The sequence below is a fragment of the Amblyomma mixtum genome, chromosome 1, assembly GCF_055824585.1.
Source record: "Amblyomma mixtum isolate Tamu chromosome 1, ASM5582458v1, whole genome shotgun sequence".
NCBI classification, from domain to species: Eukaryota; Metazoa; Arthropoda; class Arachnida; order Ixodida; family Ixodidae; genus Amblyomma; species Amblyomma mixtum.
Window position 1 is genome coordinate 326,045,300 of NC_143012.1, and position 21,483 is coordinate 326,066,782.

At 46.1% G+C, this 21,483-nt stretch overlaps 1 protein-coding gene across 3 annotated transcripts in view; it reads right to left on the minus strand.

Annotated features, from left to right (window-relative positions):
- Window positions 1-15,288, minus strand: part of LOC149372790 (uncharacterized) — a 41,458-nt gene extending 26,170 nt beyond the window's left edge. Inside the window, exon 1 of one of the 3 annotated variants that reach the window (XM_089567329.1) lies at window positions 15,217-15,288. Coding sequence is in view for 2 of the 3 variants with exons in the window: in XM_089567328.1 (XP_089423454.1) it covers window positions 9,705-10,033 (329 nt within the window). In the remaining variant the exon portion in view is untranslated. Of the gene's footprint in view, window positions 1-9,704; window positions 10,562-15,216 lie in introns of those variants that run through there. The other 2 variants (XM_089567328.1, XM_089567327.1) reach the window with 2 other exon arrangements.
- Window positions 15,289-21,483: the final 6,195 nt, after the last annotated feature.

The window sequence follows — 21,483 nt, forward strand, 5'->3', positions numbered from 1 at the left end:
CAAGCCCGCGCCGGGGAAACTGAAAGCGGCGACCTCAGGGGGGAAGGTTGCTGACAGCGGATATAACGAAGACCCCCGAACGCCGCCGGAGCGCGATGCCGAGATCCCGATGCCGCTGCAGCACGATTCTGTGAACCCGAGTTTCCCTGACACCGATGCAGTTAGCGCCGACCTCCGCATTCACGTTGACGGGCACCCAGTGACTGCTTTAGTCGATACAGGCGCGGACTTTTCGATCATAAGCAAGCACCTCGCGGATCGCCTCAGCAAGGTAAAGACAGCCTGGGATGGACCTCAAATTCGTACTGCTGGCGGTCACCTCATGACGCCTGTCGGAAGATGCACTGCTCGAGTCACCATTGCCAATTCTGCTTTTGTTGGCACTTTTGTTGTTCTGCCGCACTGCTGCAAAGACCTGATTCTCGGAATGGACTTCTTGCGTGAGCATGGTGCTATCATAAACCTTCCTGATCGTCTGGTAACATTTTCGACCCCTGGAACGATTCCAGCCGACACCGAACCACGCAGAGTGGCCCTGCGCATAATCGACGCCGATGTGACCGTCCCTCCGCGATCCTGTGCCCTCGTTACCGTCATTTGTGACGACCTGTGCAGTGCTGACGGCGTAGCAGAACAGAACACTGCGCTTGTGCTCTCCCATGGGGTCTGCATCGCCAGAGGTATCGTCACGCTACGGAACGGCCTAGCAGATGTCCTTCTAACGAATTTCGGGACCGAGACGGCCAGGATGGAACGTCGAGCTTCGTCTTCTTCAGCAGCGAACCGCGTGGCGCACGAGCTGCGTGCCGAACAGCCGCCGAGCGGCTATTGTTGTAGACGCGGCAATATATATATATATATATATATATATATATATATATATATATATATATATATATGAATAAAAAATAAAAACAAAATTGAAATAAATCGAAATCGGAAGACAACGGCAGAGGTTCGGGTAACAGAGCTATAGCCATAGATGGGGAGGGAACTAGTTGCTTCTCAGAAGGCGCCAGCAACAGTATTTTCGGAAGAAGCTCCCTTCGGTGTGGGTTTCGAACCCAGGAGAGAGAATAAATACAATACCTAGCAAGGAAAGTGCAAAGAAGAACAAAAAAAAACAAAAAATAAAAAACAACAAAAACAAACGAAAAAAAGAAACAAGGGCACGCATGCATATGTACACTACATCACAGAACGGACCGCTCCTCAGCGGTGCAGGTGTTCAGGACCATTGTAACGTGAGTTACGAGTTAGACCACAACATTTAGAGCTCCTCAAGACAAGCCAGTGATTTACACGGCGGAAGCACGGCGCCGCGGTCGAGGGAGGCAGAGCGATCCCGCAGCCGAGGGCCGAGGCGGCAGTTCCTCAGTAGGCCATTCCCTTCGTGCTTTTCGTCGCGAAACCATTCGAGTACAAACTGGTTCTTCAAAAGAAGGGGCCGAAAGGAGGGCGTGAAAAGGAACCTAAAGAGTAGATACATTTCAGAAATAAAAAAGTAATAATAAATAAGAACGGGGACTTGGGGCGCCCGGGGAGTGCAGGCTTCATGGAAAAGGAGGGATTCAAGAAGTTCAAATTGTTGTAGGTAGGTCGGCTTTCGAGAAAGACGAAACTGCCCTATATATGTATAACCACATGACCACATGATCAGACCACATGCGACTACGATTATACACGCCTTGGCAACAATACTAAATGTCAGCTAAACAGACCGAATGGAACATAACGTCAAATGAATTACACAACTCGTGCGCTTACTATACAGCGCACTTTTCAATTTACAGGTGCGTTATTGGCATCTAGACTGGGGAATCCACACAAAAAGGGCTTTCAAAAAGCTGGTCATTATGCAGAAAAATGCCCTACGCGCAGTTGCAAATGAGCCTAGTCATGCCCACACTCATTCACTTTTCACAAAATATGAAGTAATTCAAGTCAATATGCTCTATCTGTACAAGCTTCTGTTAAATCTCAAACCAGAAATGCATAAAAGGCGCACAACACTTCAAAACAAGCAAAACACTGCAAAACAAGCAAAATTAAGAGAAAACAGTTCGTCTCGCCCCACTCAATATCCAGAAAGTTGGTTCGTAACGAGAGCTCGCACAAATTACTCCATGCAGGTGATTTGTTTCAATCTCCCGCAAGCTCCAAATAAACTACGGCTCACTGAAGAAAACCTGCGTGCATGACAAAAAAAAAAAGAATTGGTCACTATGATCGCACCGGGCAACTGCGATTGATATTGCTTTGAATGTATAATTTTTTCAAATAACATGACGTTTTAGTTAGTCTTTCTTTTATTTTTATTTTCTTCCACTCTCTGATGTTCTTTTCGTGATATTCTGTTTGGTGATTATAAGCTCATGCTGATATTGCTCTTTTCCCTGCTGCCGCTGTCGATGTAGATATTTATGTTTTATGGAAGGTAGGGCTTGTCGTGCAAAAAAACTGTGGCTTTTCTCTCGCCTTCCTTACCGCAGTTTGTTGTGCAGAGTTTTTTTCGCATATGTTCCAAGCATGTAAAATTTTGCAACTGAGGTAGAATAAAAAAACTCACAAACTCACAACTCACAAAAACAGTGAGCGAGCGCAAGCGCTTAATCGCACTCGCCCAACGCAGTAACTGCGGTGTCCGGCTGCTGATTGAATTTCGACCGCGGTGGCGCATCTCTATGGGGCCGGAATGCAGAGACGACCTAGTGCTCTGCGACGTCAGTGGACTTTAAAGGATCACAGGTGGTCCAAATTAAACCGGAGCACTCTACTATGACGTCCCCGTAGTCACATGTGTCGCTTCAGGACGCTAAATCCTATGTACATAAAAAGCACGTGGTCCGCATGTAGCCATGACACATGTGGGCCCTGGTGTTGGTGGTCCCATAGGGTGAGGGTACAGCTATAACTTTCACTTCTTCGCTTGGAAGGAGCGGGAAAACTCAAGCACTTTTTCTACCATGACTTTGCGCTCTTTGAAAGCCTCTTTCGATGGAACTGGAGCACCATTGCAAACTAGATATGACTTGTCCGAACTGTTTGCTTAGCAAGCTAGCTAGAGTCACTGAAACTGTAAATCAAGCCGCCGAGAAGAGACAGACAGCGAACTTTGCCATAACTATGATCTTCGTATGACTCTGTCCTTTGTGTTTACGTGGTACAAGTTTGCTTTAAATATTGGCAGCGCTCCATCGAATTTTATGCGAACATGCAATCGGGAAAGTAGTGCAACCAATTGGACGTATCTTAACAATAATTACTGCTCCTTTCGAATTTCAATTTGTGCCTACCGTCATTGGTAGCGTATACATTTGGCCAATTAAAATGGTATTCCTGCTTAAACACAATCATTTGAGAAGACACAAGGGCACGGGAAGGGATGTCACATTCCTTCTTTATGGTGCTGGGTTGTTGATGCTCTTGAACTAAGTCCGAATGATCTGCATTGGTTAACGAATATATATCCACAAAGCCTATCATCTCAGAAGTCAGGATTTGAAACGATACATAAACTGTCAGGAAATACTTCAATGTAAATAATGTCTGTCCAATAACGTGTTTTGCGTTCACCAGCAAATTTTTTGTAATGTATAATATGTCTAGTCATGCACAAAGCTCTTGTTTTTTAGTTAAACAGCAAACAAGTCATGTTCCTAAGGACCATATTGTGTGCGAAGACATCAACGATATAACGATAATGTTTTTTTTTTCACGACACCTCGACTCGGTTGTCTTCCGAGTGAGCGCAGGTTGCTTATGAGTTACTATGCGTGCACATACAGTTTTAGTATTCCACATCGGAACGGTGCACTATTTGCGGAAGTTTATTTAGTTAGACTTATCCATAAATAAGCGACTCGAGGTATGTGTGAAAGTCGAGCACTAACCTCTCATGACCCGGTCCTTTCTGACCAAGCACAAAATGACTCTGCGCTGTCAACGCTGAAATTCAGTGAAGCACGAGCTCTGGCAGTTTTGTATTGAATGCTTCGCAACTGAGAAACAATTATCGATGTTTATACTTGAATGGGCATTAGGTGTACGGAATTTGGTGTACGTACTGCAGCTAAATTTAAAGGAGTTGATATGAACCTGTCGTTTCCGTGTTCCGTCGGCTCCATATCGCATCCCGTTGTATACTTTTTCGCACTGTTACTATGTCGCAGCCAGTAGCAACTAAAAACTCCAGTTTCTGGTGAGCCAGCGTCCGGTTGCTCTGCAATACGCGCTGAGTAGGCCGAAGCCGCGCTGAGAGCTTTCGCGAGTTCTTGAACAAAGCTCAGAGCGTCCTTTGTATTTGCCTGCGGGCTTTCACACAGTACCTCGGTCAGATGAAGCCTCGTACCCTTTTTAGTTCAGGCACCTTGTAATACATGCGCCCATTCGACTGGTGGGACCCTACCATTTGAGTCTCGCGAAAGTATTTCATGATTTAGAGTAGTTCGAGGTCTCTTTTTTTTTAGATCCTTCACTTTGCGCGTGAAATAATATTTTATATATTATTGAAACCAAATTTAATTTCGTGAATTCGTTGAGAAAAAAAAATGATCGCAAGAAAATTATAAGCACCATCTGTACTTTGAATCGAGAAGCCCGGGAAGTGGACACAGCAGGCGATTCGTCGTCTCATATATTGCGGTTTTAAATTCTTAAACTCTGCAACATTTTCTCGCTGGCACTTATATAGCGAAAGAACTTTTGTATGATCAACTTCCAATAAATTCCTTTGCGCATGGGCTCCACTGTATTGAGCTATACTCAATATAAAGATAACATTTGTTCGTGCTGATGTGCGTTAAAAACGACTTTCATCGTAGTTCGCTTTATGGAGTACTTCAATCGTCGATCCGTAGCACCTTTTCTTGCTGCACAAAACCTAAAAGCGGGCTTCAGTGGGGGATCTGAATTAAAATCCTAAGGTCTGATTGGCCGAGACGAATTTTGTACTTTTTTGCAAATTCAGATTTGTGCTCCGGATCGCGGATTGGAAAGCACCATTAGTCACTTTCGATCTGCCTCTTTCCGACTAACATCTTCAGTGATCATTAAAGAGCGCGTACTATTCATTCGGGATGTTTCAACCGAAAGAGTTTCATGAACAGAAACCACGAAGCCTAAATACTAAATTACCAAAAGCGTGAAAGTGCATTCGGCCTGTGAAAGGTGCATGCTAGAATTCAACGAATAAACACACGAATACCAAATACAACCAATGCGCTGAGTAGCAACTAATATGTTCATTAATACTCTTAGTACGATATCTATACATTATGCATAGGCTAGAAAATGTCGAACTCTCAGCGCGACAGTTACGCTTATTAAAGGGAATGAGCTTATCTGCAAGAAAGGTGCATCATTTTCGCTCAGTTTCGCCCCATACGCATGCATGCACGCGCTAACGCGAAGGCGCACGCACACACACCGCCTACATGATCGATAAACATGTTTCTTGATTGTGTGGCGCACAGCATGCATGAGCAGAAAACACCAGAGGCATAGACTAGCGCCTTCCGTGTGTCTATTTCTTTGTAGAGCAATTATTATGACGCACAGTTGAGATCTGGATAGGCCAACGAGACCGAAGCAGACTTTTTATCAGTTTGTTTTTAGCGCTTTGTGCGCGTCTCCTCTTTCGCTCCGTTGTTTCTGTATGGTTATTCAATTCCGCTTCAAAAATTTTTCTTGCCACGTAGCAATCTTTGAAAATTAGCATTTGTTTCCTTACGCTTGTACACCGTTATTACATTTTCACAACCCATATCGCACAGATATTAATATTTCAACTTCACTTCGCCGCTTGCTTCCTTAGTAAAAATACGTCCAACCTCATTACGGACACCTCCAAGCAACTTTAACGCTACTTTAACACTATGCAATCAAAAAGTCGAAGAAAAGTAGAAACCTTTCAGTATATCATCACTAAAGTTACATGAATACCAAAAAAAAAAATCTTTCAGGCTGGCCGAGAACAAAATTGCCGCATAATTATAAATATCAAACTATCATAATTTCTGAACATTCGTGAATACTTAAACTGCGTGCACAAAATCAGACGGATTTTTAAATGCTGAGAAAAACTCCAAATTATTTCATCCCCTAGCAGTATTGCACTACGGCCGCTGGAATTTTAGGTTGTTCTGCCATTAAGCCCCCTTTAGAAACAAGTTATCTTCCAGAAAGCTTCAGTATTCTCTGGCAACTCACACTTCTACCTAGTCTAGATAAATGGGTCGAGAAATTATATTTCTATACGACACTGCGATGAATTTATGTAATTTTGCAAGCGGAACAAAAAAATATTCACACTTCTGCAGCCTGTATACTACGTGAAAGGTCGGTCATTAGAGGGTTAAATGCGATAGCTATTGCTACAGTGCCTGTCCGGTGTTATCCTGGTTTAAGGCGTATGTATCCAAGTTCTGCGGAGAAAAATATGGAGAAGGGCTTGGAAAGGAGAAACGGAGAACGACAATGTGCGACCCTTCCTGTCCCAACTGCCCCTGCATCTATGCGTACCTGGCCCATTGCCTTTTCTATTGCCCGGCTGCTCAGCAGTCGGGTTCCTACCCCCCACCCTCTCTATCCATCACCACCTGGCTCGACTGGCTTGGCGCTGAAGGGGAAGAAGAACAGCGACTTCTGGTCGCCCAGGCGGTCGACATGCTCGGCCTGTAAATTATGGCCGAATAAAGGTCTTCTACTACTACTACTACTACTACTACTACTACTACTACTACTACTACTACTACTACTACTACTACTACTTCAACTACTACTACTACTACTACTACTACTACTACTACTACTACTACTACTACTACTACTACTACTACTACTACTACTACTACTACTACTACTGTGCGCACGTGGTTTGTTTCGTTATTTAATACGCGGCAACTTTCAACAGACTTGTCTGGGCGTTCTTCAAACAATCTGACGGAAAATTGAACTAGTGGATGGTGGAGCACGAAGGAACACATCACTGATGTAAACTTTGAGCTTGTCGTGTGCAATGCAGCATTCAGCAGCACAAGTAAATATTATAGCGTTTATATTTTATATAGCGCTTGTGTCTCGTATTCATTCCTTTCTCCTGTGGTGTGTATGGTTTTGCACTATTTTTTCTCCAATTCAAGTATGCACCAACTAGTCCAAAAAGAGGTGTTAAAGAAGTAAATATCCAGCTCTACTCTCTGGATAGGACTCTGCTAATGAATCGCGTATGCCAGAATTGCTAGTGCTGGCAAGATTCTATTTTGTAATCGACAGGTACTAATATTTCCACCGAACTTTCGATGAGAGTAAATGTTGCATGAACAAAAACAATGAGAAAGAAGGATGGGCGAAGGAAAAAAAATGCTATCATACTCTGCGTCTACCCTTGATTTGTTTTGGCTTGACGCTGCCGCCGAGTTTTGCTGTTCGAGCTTTCTCAGACAAAAGCGCGCTGGTCTGGAAGGCGCCCAAAGGCCGGACGTTATGGGACGAGGCCAAGATGCAAACAAGAAAAGCGAACAAGGCTGTTGCACCGCATCGATTATCTGAGGAGGGCTTAGAAATGAGAGGCCGACACCTGGCGCCGGCGTAGCCCATTGTGAATGTTTTGGGCCCACTGGCGGGGCAAGGCGCGCCGCGCCATGAGAGGCAGCACGGTGGCGTAAAAAGCAAACAGGAAAAACGAGGGATGCCAGGGTCCGCGTACACGTCTAAGAAAGAATGCCGCCCTTGGTAGCTTTCGCTCGGTTCTTATGGCGGTCGATGTAGGTAGGCGCGCAGGTCGATGCGAAAAACACGTGGTCGATGTCACAAGGGGAACCGCGTCGCATGTTCCAGGGTGAACACCTTAAGCATGTTTCGGAATGCATAATGAGGCACGTGCGCTGAGCCTGTTTCTTCGTTAAAGTACTGAAAAAAGTACTGGAGAAAAGTACTTTACAGTGCTGGAAAAAAAAGGAACCAACGTAAAATTATAAACAAGACCACCCGCCGCGATGACTAGGTAGCTGTGACCATCGGCTGCTGAGAGTCTAAAGTTGCAGGATCGATCCCCGCCACAGCGGCTACATTTGTACGAAGGGGAACTTAGAAAACGTCCTCGGGCTGAGATTTCGGTGCATAGTAATGAACCCTTGATAATCGAAATAAGTGTGCAGCCGTCCGCTCCGATATGTCTCGTAGCAAAATGCCTTGTTCTGGCATGCAAAAATCCATCAAGTAATCGATGAGCCGAAACTGGTAATCAAGTAATGTTATACGTGAAGCTATCGAGCACGAATGGTTACAATTGGTCTTCGGATTCGTCGCGTAAAAAGGATGCGGGAAAAAAAAGAAAGTGCTAATATACGTACGATCGGAATACCTTTGGGGCTCACGAATAAACTTGTGAAGTTGTGTCTGATAAGTAGGGTAATCACTGCCTGCTGCGGAAATCTCCCACGAGCGCTTCTAGAAAGCAGGGATTCAAGCGTAAAGCAAATTCAAGCGCCTTTTTCTAGTGATACAGGTGTTCAATGTTAATAACTCGAAGCTTTTTTTTATTTCGATGCTGGGCAGAAAACTGTAGTCAGTACACAGATCATCGCCCTTCTGTATTTTTAGCCTCGACTTCTACAGAATGTACCTAATACTGTTAGCAGCTGCAACCATACCTGTTATCTCGGTCAAAAATCATATGCCGACATGCATGCAGCTCTTGAGAAGAGATGGCTTAGCATATGCGACATGATATTGTTACAGAAGCCGAATGCCTTGCGATTCGCAGGCGGATGAGCAACTTGCAAGAAGCCAGGTATTTCTGATTAGGCGTTACGTTGTGTATGTTTAGGTGACAGCAGAGTAAACATGATATTTTGGACAGCTAAGGTAGTCAGCTCTCAGACGCTTAACATGCACATAAAAGATAAATAGTGGATACAGAACAATCCACTATCAACCTTTCTTTGTCTCTTTTGTCTTCTGGCTTTCTTTCTGCAGCCAGTAGCTGCATGGGTTAAAACACTGAAGAAAATTTTTATTGCTATTCGACGTCGGAAAACAACCTCTGTACTGCAGTCGTCATGTCTCACCAACTGGATAACTTTACGCTCTTCAATTACTTTGCTGATACGCCATAGTAGTCAATAATATGCGGCCATTAGTGGCAAAGTGAACACAAATTCAGCGAAGACGCTTTCCTCCCAAATTTGAGTGTCAAATAAAATGTATATAAACCGCTTTCAGAGTGATCTAAAGGCTGAACTCTACTTTTTAGAAGCAAAAGTGTAATGAATAAAGTCATCTTTGCGCCTATTCAAGCAACGTGCCTTTTCGGGGTACTCATATGATGCGACAACAATGTGGTAAAAGATGAAATGAGGTCATAGCGCTGAAATGATAGTCATCACTAATCCATAAAACGTACTGTACCAAAGCGATAACACGGAATACCTTAACGTGCTGCTTGTTACAAAAGTTCCAAAGGAATAGCACACCTGGCATATCGGCACTTAACTAGCAATGGAACCTAGCCGTATTGCACTTTTCCGCGCAAAGTTAATGTTTGGCCTTGTTCAGAATTTTTTATATTCACTGGCAGCACCAGCGGCAGCCATCAGAGCTTTTATGAGGGGGGGGGGGGGGGGGGGGGGGTCTATCGCTTGGAACACACGGTTAATCTAAAGGCTGGCAATGCGCAACGTCTCTCAGCGTAAACCACTCACCCGTGGGGCAACTGGCGGAACTTTTCGTATCCAGCCGCCACGTAACGCTCGTTGCCGCGCAGGTCGTCGATGGACGAGACGCGGTGCCCGTGGCGCGGAGTGTACAGGCTGCGGATGGCACCGAAACTGGGCCGTATCCTCTCGGTGAGCTTCTCGAGGAGGGACTCGAGGCTGCGGTAGTGCCTCTGGTTCACAAGAGTCTTGAGCGGCTCGAAGTGTTCGTCACCGTTGAGAAACATGTAGACCCAGCGAGAGTCCGGCTTGTCAGCCACCGCGACTCTCGGTAGCCGGTGGTTGTCGCTGTCTTCATCGCTACTCGCCGCTGCCATCTGATAACTTGTCCACTACGCCCGGTAGGACCTGTCCTCGCCCTTTCCTCTCTTCAGTCGCTGACGTCGATCACTCGGCTGTCATCATCGCCTACTATAGTGAACCGCAGGGTACAACACGGATTGGACAATTGCGACACTTCACCGTCTGATCCAGACAGCGTTACGATACGCACGGAACCGTCACATCAGCTGTTGCTGGCATCGTTGCGCAAGCTTCCATCGAGCACGTTTCATACCGCACGCACTGTCGAGTGCCTCCCCGAACCGTCGCCCAGGCGGTTCCAAGACACTTCTGTCTTTCAAACTTCACTGCAGCCAGAAAATGTCCCGCGAGCTACTCAGCGTAACACGCTTGTGAAATGACTGCCGTCATTGCGGCGAACTTGTTTTTTTCGCCGCCTTCTAGCGCGCTTCTGTCGGGGCCCCCACGCGGCGATCAGCGGCCACGGGAACCGAAACTCCGATAGTGACAAGCGCTGCCCTCGCCGCAACTCTTTGCCCCGTCGTTCCACGGCGGCAGGTTGTGGTCTCCTAGGGAACGGAGGTAGTGCTACACCGTTCGCAGAGCGCCCTGGGCCATAGGGAAGAGAGAGGGCACAGAGCGAATGGGAAAGAGTGGGCTCTACAGCAGAGGAGTCCGCGATACGGAGCATGCACCTTTCTGCCCCTCTCCCACACAGTTTTGCGTTTTTCTTCGCCTTCTCAGCGCTCCCCTTTTCCCCTTAGGTTTCCCGCCGCGGCTCGCGAACTTACTTTTGCTGCGCGACGAGCGAAACTGCGACGCTTGGACGCTTCACGGCACACGTAGAACGGTCGCGCTTCTACGGTTTTTCCGTCCGTCCCACTGCGGCCAGTAGCCGAGTTGCTTTCCGAGAAAGTTGTCCGGTTATTGGGTGTGTTCGGTTTCTACGCCGCCCGACCCAGTTGCATATTCCTAGAATGAATTCCTCTCCCGGAATTTAAGGTAAACCGCAGCTTGGCTTTTTGAAAAAGACCCACCGAGCTGGCGTACGTATACGGCGTTCTATCTCGGAGCACGAGATCGTGGGTTCGGTAACCGGCTGCGAGGGCAGCACTTTAAAGCAAAGTGCAAAACCTGCTCGTGTAATCAATTTGCCAGTAGTGTGCGAGAGGAGGTAGTTGGTTATATACATAGAATTTTAAAAACACCCCCCCCCCCCCCAAGGGACAAGAATAAGGAAAGCGGTAGACGAGGCGGACGCTATCAATTACTAAATTTATCTACTTATCAAAGCACGACAAATTGTTTAAATGAATTGAAAGCTTTTATCATACATCTCTGAAAGACTGCTGCGGAACTTCGCGAAACTAATGGCGAATTTCAACGGCGATCCAGAGTGCTCTCCGAGCACGTAAGATGTCTAGTTAGCCTACGAACCGTACCGTCAAGGTCCGATCAGAACTCAGGGCCTGAATCTAAATCGCTCATTGAAACAGCTCCTCGGTTTCGTGGAAGAAGACAACTTGCTGCGGAGCGCCGATTGGAATTGGCCATAAATTAAACATGCCTAGAGAACAAGTTGGAGCTGCTGGTATACCTGAAAACCGCGAGTGCAATTGATATTAGAGTTTTACGTTAGACTACTGTGTTTAGAGAAGACAAGGAGTTTAGATAAGAGGTTCTCTATTGTCCGTACGGGGACTTGGGAACCTTAGTTTATTTGCAGTGTCTCTTATTTGACTTCTTAATCGGCAGCTGTACTAGTTACTGTGGTACCTTACGAGAAGTTCACTAACGCAAGAAAACGAGAGGCAATTAAAGCCAATTTGATGTACAGGCTAATGTGGGAATGGCCATCTAATCTTAATTTTTTGTGCTTATCACTCGGGAACACTTGCGCAAAGATTTTCACTTAGGCAACCTGACCCCAAACGTGCATACTGTTACCAGGCCAGCCGCAACTCTAGCGCAGCCATGTGAGCCGTCGCAATTCGCTGTGAAGCGTTACAAGCGCGTTACATCGTTGTTTCCCGGTTGGTCGCGTATCGGACCTACTAAGTCCATCGTGCTCGCTTGTGCGAGCAAGGAAATGCACGCTCGGTTACACTAATGCACGACTTTGTTCATTCCGTACGAGCTCTGGCAGAGAGCCCCCAGAAAATGCCGCACGAAGAACTGCAAGTAGAAAAAATAAAGGGATCTCAAAAGTAAAGAGGGGGTGGGGGGGGGGCTATGGAGGTGGAACTGTGCGCCCATGTTTGGCGCAAGACGCGACGAGATTCATCATGACTCCGCCAGGCACCAGACCGTGACACTGTGGCTGGCGACTCTCGCGCTCCACAGGGAAACCACCTCCCTCTCTTTTTCCCCAAACCATTCCCCAAGACTACCACAGCCGCCAGCAGCACAAAGGATGGCGGCAGAGGATCGCCGCTGTTCGGTCACCAATATAAATGACAAACAAATCAGGTGAGAGGAAGACAACCATAAGCGACGATATAAAGTAGCCGGTGCGAAGGGAAAAACCGAGAGGAAATTTAGGTCAGGGGTCAGTGAACTCGGCTGCCTGCAACTGCCGCTTTTCCCCTAGTCCCCACTTTCGCTTTCTCTCTTCCTCTTTCTAGGATCCCAACTTCGTTTTGCCCTTTTCCCTTTCTGCTTTTATTTTAGTTCGGCGCTTTCTCCCTAGCGGCCAGGCTCGCCGCTTTGGTTGAGCCCATTAGTGTGATCACACCGCGGAAAGAGAATGAGGAAGAGGGTGACGGCAGGTAGCGGCAATGAATTCCGTAGGAAGAGGGAAACAAAATAATAAGGGTCTCGGGGCGCCCCTAGCTAGACGCGGACGTGCGGCGACGCTAGCGACAGGGGCTGTCCTAAGTGCGCTAATAATTACGCTGCGTTTTTCCCTCGTGTGGAGTCTTCTTGGGTGAATTCCGTAGTATATTTAAAAAATCTAGGTTCTAGTAGTACGCTCCCACAGCAGGCCATTGTGTTGCTAGGAAATGAGAGGAAATCTAGTCGTAGATCCGCTTTGGGATTTTGCATACGTACTTACATCAGCGTCAAATGAAACGCGAACTGCAAAATTAGGAGATAATACACTAGCAAGGAAGAATAGTTCAGCGGTTTGTTTTAGCATCGAAGGCGTAATGACCGCTCTTTGCAAGTGTTATTAGGTGCGCAGTAATATCAGTAAAATATACTGCTAATGCTCACAAAAAGATAAAAGCAGAGATAAAGGCAATTGGGCTTTTAACAGCACAGAAATGCCACACTCATTTCCCCGATAAAAGGCAGTAATTCGCCCTTAGAAAATAATATACGCCGAAAAAGGAACAAACAATCTGTGGTCAAATAAACACCGATAAAAGTAGACCGAGTTTTCAAAAAATAAAACCGGTATCTGTAATCCTTAGCTATAGATTATTATATCGCTATCGAGAACGTTTTCCAGCTTTGAAATTTCATATATTTACCTGAAACATGGTCACACATGTTTCATTGATTACCGCATCTGGGACACTGTTCCAATTATATTCAAGTGAAACTTTTAAAGCATTTAATTTTAAATTACGAGCTTGGACTTATCTCAAATCTTATGAAGAGTCCAGCGTGTTGGTGTAATTGTGCTTTCTTTTTGACATTCGCGGCTGGAGTAAACATATAACCGCACAGCTGCCACTGTCATGCAGGCTATGCGGAAGCATAAGTGCTCCATAAATTTTTAGACATCCACGTTTTCGCTGCTGGTGAATCGCCATGCGGTTAGGTATGGTATAGTATTAGGTATTTAAATTTCGTTGTTATGGAGTACTAATTTCTTTTAAAGCCACGAGCGGTACAGTGGTGGTGTAGGTCTTAGCATGTGTGGTTAACCTTGAGGGCCTCCGCTCATATTGGAAGAGGTGAACCACTAATAATCCACTTAAGAAACCTGGTTTCTTTGAAAGAGCCGTACGGCTGATTATCTATTTTCAAACTTTCCTGCCATCTCTACTCCGTGTGTTCGGGCATGATCGATATGCCTATAGTCCAATTTAACTAAGTTTCCTCCCATCGAAAAGAATATCTGCGTTGAGTGCATCGCGTGTGTTAAGGTAGAGTTTAAACTTCAACTGATAAGGTTAAAGTCTCTTACATCTGTCCAGGTCTATATAGGTCATTAGTCTAAAATTCCTTTCTGTTATCGACCCTCAGAAAGCAGATTCACATACATTTGCACGCAATTCCCAATCCATGACAAACAGGGACACATCTAATGCTTTTGACGCACGTATACTATATCAGTCGGGGGTGAACGGTACTGGCACTGGGACCGCAAGACAGCAAACCTCACGGTAAATAGAGGAGCAGAGCTACCGACCCAGATCAGGTCTGAGCGGGGCCCACATAAGCAGGCTTGCTCCCGCCTCCCCTTCTTAGAATGCGTAACGACAAAGAGCACGCACGCAACGTGCATGGCAGGTCACTCGGGGTATAGCGGGCGCATTCACTGCGAGCATTCGGCGAACGATTAGGAGAATAAAAGAAACGGGCCCAGACCGTCGGCCTTGGAGGAAGGTTGCATGTTCAGGGGCAATTGGGTTGCTGCTCTCTTTTTTTAGGCAAAACAGTTGGGTCAGCGCATGGCACCGGCCAGACCTTGGAAGGAGGGCTAGGGTGGTGCTCTAAGAGTAGAAGTGCAGGGGTTTCAACATAGCCGGCTCCTGGTTAAAATTTTGCGCTGCTGTTGGCACGTGTGCATTTCGAAGATAGAATCAACGGCGCTTCCTGACAGTACTGCTGCTTTTTATGGGAGGAAACAGTGCTATGGAGGACACAGTGGAGGAAAGCACAGGTGCCCTCGTGTGTTTTTTTCCTACATCCTGAAAAATTTTATACATATATAGTTTTGACGCAGCGTTCGTCATTGTCCTTTAAATAGCTCTTGAGGCCCTCAAAATCCAACCCTTGGAAAATAGAGACAGCGCGTATTCTGCGTTAAAACACAGATGTGCATATTAACTACCTAATGCGTATGAAGCGTGATCTGATATGACAAAGAACAAGTGAGTGAATGCAAAGCTTAAGTTTGTTTCTTGCTTCCCTATGTCATCTTGGTAGCCTCTTTCCTAAATAATTAGAACTGGGTTCAACAACACGCTTATGAGCAATAAACCATGCTTATGATATAGAGCGGAGAAACGAACAGCAATATTTTGTTTTCAGGATATACAACCTTTGCTCCCGTCCACTCCTGTCAATGTCTTCACGTCGCTCACGCTTCTCCTGCTTCTCCACCGTCCACACCTCACGGACAGTTAGGAAACCTTTTCGACAGATGGAGCTGGCTACTAAAAAACTGAAACAAACAAACAAGAAAACGGCAGCGACAATTGCGGTGACGCGGAACGCACGGCCCATGCTCCGATATGCGTCTCCACTGGGTCCCCAGGCGAGGTGTATACACCTCACCTGCTGTATGTGGCTAGTGTATTTGCTGGCATCCGTTGCTGGCACAGCGGCATGTACTGTCTTGCTTCATTTGATATAACCTAACAATTTATGTAATGAAGCCAGCGCAACTGTCCGGTGCGAGCAATGCACCTCATGAAATAATTGTTAGAGCACGGTTAGCTCAAAAGCTTATGGTGTCAAATTCACTGGAGCAATATTTGCTTTTATTTGAGGTATAAAGATGTCTATTTCTTATGCTGACGATGATTATTACGAAAGCGAGATGTAGTACAAAAGTGTAAAACACAGTCAGCTTGTTGTGCTACCAAAACAGAAAACAAAACACAGACGAATGTCAGAAAACGTAACGTATTTCCTCCTATTGTTTTTCTTGCTAAGCACACATACCTTTTTTTTTTCAACCCTTCTTTCCATATCTGATGGTGTAGGCAGGCTCTGCTGTGAAAACGGTAGTAGCTGACTTAGACATCGCTGTTTCTTTTTGATCATATTCTCATATCTCTTGATATGTTATTTTTAAGGATGACTGCATGCCTATTTCCAGCCGTTACCTCCTCTTTCGCTTTCTTCTAGTTCTTATTGTTAAATACTTCGAATACTAGCATGCTTACAGGCATGAACGACTGCTGTTGTATTTGTTTTCTTTTTTGTTGCAGTTCTGAATCTTCAAGGTATTCTTTGGTAACCTGCCTGCTAGTAGTTATCTAACACTTACTGTAAGAGTTCTTTTTTTTTGTTGATCTGCTTGTAAATTTCTCTTTATTGTTTTGAATTTTATATTGTACTGACTGCCCACCTGCTACGGTCTCTTAGTGAGACTGGCAGTATTGGAAATAAATATTCCGCCCTGGAGTATTACGATATCATCACCCTTCATTCGCACCCTCAGTCTCCTTTTGCTTTCCCTTTGCCCATTCCCCAGTGTGTAGTAGTAGGCCTGGGTCCTTACCGCCGGCCGACCTCTACAACTTTCTTTTCACTAAATTACTAGGTCTCCCTCTTTCCGCCTTCTATTACGGCCATATTTCGTCTACCTTGTACGCCCTGGATAGCACACATGTTAGGCCTCCGACTCCGAAGGCCATCGTGTTCCTTTGCTCCTGTGGCATGAGCTCTGAGGGCCTGCGCGCACGCGCCTATGCTGGAGATTGTACGGGAAAGATACCGGCGCACGCGCGCGAGTCGGTAGAATGGTCCAGTTCACAACGAAAGGGGGACCGCATGGCTCTCGTCGACTCTTTTGTTCCCGTGTTGAAGTCCTTTCAGCTGCCTTTGCCTCTTTTAATGCGTTAGCATTATTGTTGTCTCCACACCAAAACTGCTCCGATGGCCGAGATGAAGTTCGCTGATTGGTCGAGAGAGGTCACGTGACCTTGTGGCGCCATCACAACCTGCCATGACGCGTCACCTTGAATGGTCGAAAGAGGTCACGTGACCTCGTGACGTCATCACAATCTGCCCTCCAGGGCAGGTGGCAGCGTAACCACCAGCATGTGAATAATGTACCCATTGTGACAGGGAGCAATTAAATGAATGATCTATCAAGAATGGTCACATGTCCTTGCGACGTCACCACAACGTGCCCACCGGGTTGTGAGCAATCTAATTTCCAGACAGCAGAACAGATAGAGAAGCGAAATCAAAAATAAGAAAAAATCGAATATATGCAGATGTCGGCACCATCACAGGATAGCGGATGCCTACTATCGCAGCAAGCAATCCAAACATGGCGATTGATGGACCAAAAATTGAAGAGAAACCGGAGCAAACACACACAAAAGTTGCAGTAGAAGCTGCGGCAAATGTGAAATCTAATACTTTCGTATTGCACAATTAAACTGTCTATGCTGCTTAAACTTATTTCAGCCGTCGCGACATGGAAGCGATCCAACAATAGGGTTATAGAGATGCGAGACCCTTTTCGACGCCTGGCGCGGGGTGGCGCTCACCGCATAGGCGGCCGCGTATACGCCTCACATGTATACGTCTTGTCCCCGCTTTAATATGTGATTTCTGGCATTTGGACACTGTTGACCATTTTTCTTTCTGTGAGCTGAGAGCCATCCACTCCTATCCTCAAGAAGCGAAGTTGGCTCCTCCCTCGGAATAACACTTTTGAGTAAATCGAGCGACGGCGACTCCGAGTCGGTCGTCCACTCCTTACCTCTTGCCGTGTGAAACGGGCCACGAAGTATGACGAGAATAACACAAAGCAAATCGACTATACAAATGATGGCCAACTTGGCACTATGTTGACACAACAGTGTGTAATGGATGCTCAAGAAAAACAGTGACCCCTTTGTCGTTCCAATGTGCTCAGGCGCTGAGACAAAGCGATAGATTATTGTTTACTGTTTAGGTTCCCTGCATGCAGTGCCGACCTCCGCAACTACCAAGGTGACCTTTTAATGGCAGCAAACTTGCTTCCATTGCTCTCCATGGGGTCAAAACATGCTTTCAAGATATTCTTGCTAGCCGGGTTTTTGTGCGGTGGTTATATCGTTCGCTACACTTGGCTTTTTTCTCTTCACTTCATCGGCCGTGCTGGAACCGTTCAGTAAATAATAGACCTTATAGCATTTCCACTTGGGATATGTGCAATATTTGAGTAACATTGAGTATTGAGCGGCTGCATATAACAGCTTAAAATAAAGGACAACAGAATTTGGTTGTTTTTTTTTAAAGAAATTATGCGCATGCTACTTTATGTATGGCAGGAAAAGCCTGCGGAAAGCTAGGGGAGTGCATGTGTACGCGATACAATATTAAAATGAAAAAAAAAAAACATTGTTTACCTTTATTAGTACGGAGCTTTAGAGAAAATAATCATGCGCGCCACAAATATAGGTACGTTACTGAAACTCTACGTAAAGAAAAACTATAGCTTTTGTCCAAAGGAGTATTTGGTCTAAGCCCCTTTAGGTGCCCGCGGTGCCGTTTGTATTTCGTTCTTCGCCTTTCCGCACGAAATGCGTGATTGTTGTATTCATCGAAACCATAACTCCTTCAGACATTGCGCAAACTGGTGCGCAATTTTTTTTTTTTTGTCGGCTTCGGTTATGGCAAGGATATAATGTGCCTCGAATGAATGGACCTTATATTTTGGAGTATTTTGTGCGATAAGCCACTTGCAACAACTGTAAGCTAGGCATGTGAAATAAACACAGAAAATCTATTATAACACGGACGCCTGCGCATTTTTCGTGGCCGCCGGTGTGGCTCGGGAACGAACGTGCATCCGCTCGTTTGTATTGCACGCACCAACGCTTTTGAAAAGCCCTAGAATACGCTCAAATGTCCACATAACATCATCTTACAGAAATGAATCGCAGTAAGTATAATTCCCATCTGAAAACAGTGTACGGTCATCAGCTGGTGACATCACGACCGAACAGAAACCGTATAATTAATCATTAGGGAGGGTTGATTCTTTTCGTGTTCGATCAAGGCATGTTCCTTAAAGAAATCTGAAATTTTGAATGTTTTCCTCCGAGAGGATCATAATTCGTCACTGAAGGGGATGATATGACCCTTTACAAGTTTTCTTTAATTTCAAGGTGGTAACCTCACTGTCTTGAAAAGACTAGAGCAGAAAGCGCTCTTCCATTGAAACCTTCCTGCATCAAATATAAATATAACGAAAGATCTTATCGGAAAGACCCAAGTAAACGCTTCTTGCGTCCAGCAGCGCTAAAGTTGCGCCGATTACTTTCTGGGCGTCCTGGGAGGCCCGATAATATGAATCAACGGCTCAAGCCAGCCAAGAAGAGGGGGCGGGGCAGGAGAGAGAGTGGGAGAGATTTTCCTACCAATATCGTCGTGCGCATCGTACGTCTCCATACACCAACGAGATTACTGGAACTTGTCTCCATTAGGGAATAATTTTCGCGGTTCGCCGACAGCGAGGCGGCCTTTTAATTCAGTTCACAGAGACAGCCAACATTTCCTGGCGCTACGCCGAGCGCCGCTCCGCGATGAACCAAAACAGAAACAATCTCCAGAGCTGCAAGCGCATAGCGGGATAAGGGGAATGGCTAAAGAAAAAAAGAGAATTAAATCGGTGAACGCGCAGTGGTCCTTCTAAATGGCTGCCGCAAACCCAACTAATCAGCCGAACGCTCGCAATGTCGTCTCGAACGGTCTCAGTCCACGCAGGGAGTTTTTTTTTTTTTGTTATTTTTACTAGTGTTCTCTCGCCCGTCTGCAGCTAGGTTTCTCGCTAATGCGTTCACTCGGGCTCGAGGCTGCCCTGTTCCTGCAAAATCTGTCCGGAAGCAGGAAGTGGCCGAGCACCACAGCAGCGGTGAGGTGGCGTCGGCGTGGCCAGGGGTGCGCTCGCCAGACCGAACGCTGGTCACGTACACGGCGGACAGTGGCGGGCGCTGCTGGGACGGTCGATGACGCCGCGTCGTGCTCTCACCGTCGACGCTCAGACAGCGTCGCTGCCGCCGGGTTCACCTCAGTTGGGTGTGGCCAGGTGGGCTTCCCAGACGGCTCACTGACCGCCATAGAGCGACGGTCGTCGTCCAAGTGCAAAAAACGATGACGAGTGCGGGAGAGGAGTAGTGCTTCTTGAAGAGAATGAATGTCCACGGTTCAGTCGTAGACGGCCATTCACCTTTGCGAGCTAGTGTTTACGTGGCATGGGCTACACAGAGCGATTAATAATAAAAAAAAATACTGAGGCGTTTCACTGGCAGCGCTTGCCTGCAGTATCCATTGCGGACATTTTAAATTTAAAAAATAAACGGCGGCCGTAGGGGGGCATGTGACTAAGTAAGGCGGCAAAAGAGGAAAGAATACGCGCATGCGCGCAAAGTTCATACAGTTTACAGCCTGTTTTTCCGCTCTGATTTGTCGCAGATTGGTGTACGGCCTTTCTTTTTTTGACACTAGGGTGATACTCTACAATTGGCCCGGCGTATATACAATCGGAACATAACACGGTTTCCTTCATTTTGGGTTCCGCACAGTTTATGCCAATGCGGCCATATTCTTCTATATTCTTCAATTTTCTATATTCAGTGTAGCATACGAGAACTGACATGAGGAGATGAGAGATAGCAGAAATGCCCAAATTACATTGAAATCAAGGCGAACACTCAGTTGACCTTCGAAGGTCCACACTACCATTTGAAAGGCATTCTAAAAAGAACGAAATCTGACGTGCAGAGCTCGTAACTAGCGTGCTGAAGACGTGTTTATTTGCTAATACTGCTGGGGTGTGCACTAGGTCAGAAAAATGTATTATACACGCGAATATGGTATAGACGGAACCATTCGTTACATCACTGTGAACTCGTTCAGTTTTGATGCCGCGATCCGGAAATCATTGAAGTCGTGGCGTTTTGGGGCTTTTCCAGAACGGCTGTATTTCAACACTTACTACACGCAGCCTCCCATCCCTGCAGTATAGGGGTATTGAAGCTTTGTGGGCACTGTGGTATAAGAATAAAATCGCAAACCCTGTGACGACGTGCTTCAGATTTGTGCCACTGCGAGCAAAAAAAAAAACGTGCTGCTGTTTCATGCTCACTCTAGATGTCCGGACTGTATGCAACCACTAGATGTATCAAGTATCCTTTTTACTTTTGAAACCAGGAGAATGAAGCGCGACTTGAGTTCCAGCGCATGCTTTTCGCAGTTTGCTCGCGTCAAACTATGCTTTCACTTCATGCAGCCTCCCACTTTTTTAACAAAACCTCGTGCACGGTGTTCTGTTGCAAGGACGTAGACTATTCCCCTTGCTCAAGTATCATGTAGCTCTCCCAATAAAATATTCGCGATTTTCGTTCATTGGAGCTGGCCTGTCGACTTAACTCTGTGTCGTATCCGGTCACAAAGACCCGTGAGCAAACGCTCCAGACGTCGACTTGTGTCGAAACAAAATACCCAGTGCTTGGTACCGGATGCTTTGCACACAGAAATAGATTTGTCCACATAAATTCATTGACCGTGGAGGGCCACGTCCCTGCTGAAGAGAAAAATCTGTTTTCTCAGAAGTGAAACCGATGACGAAGAAGGGCGA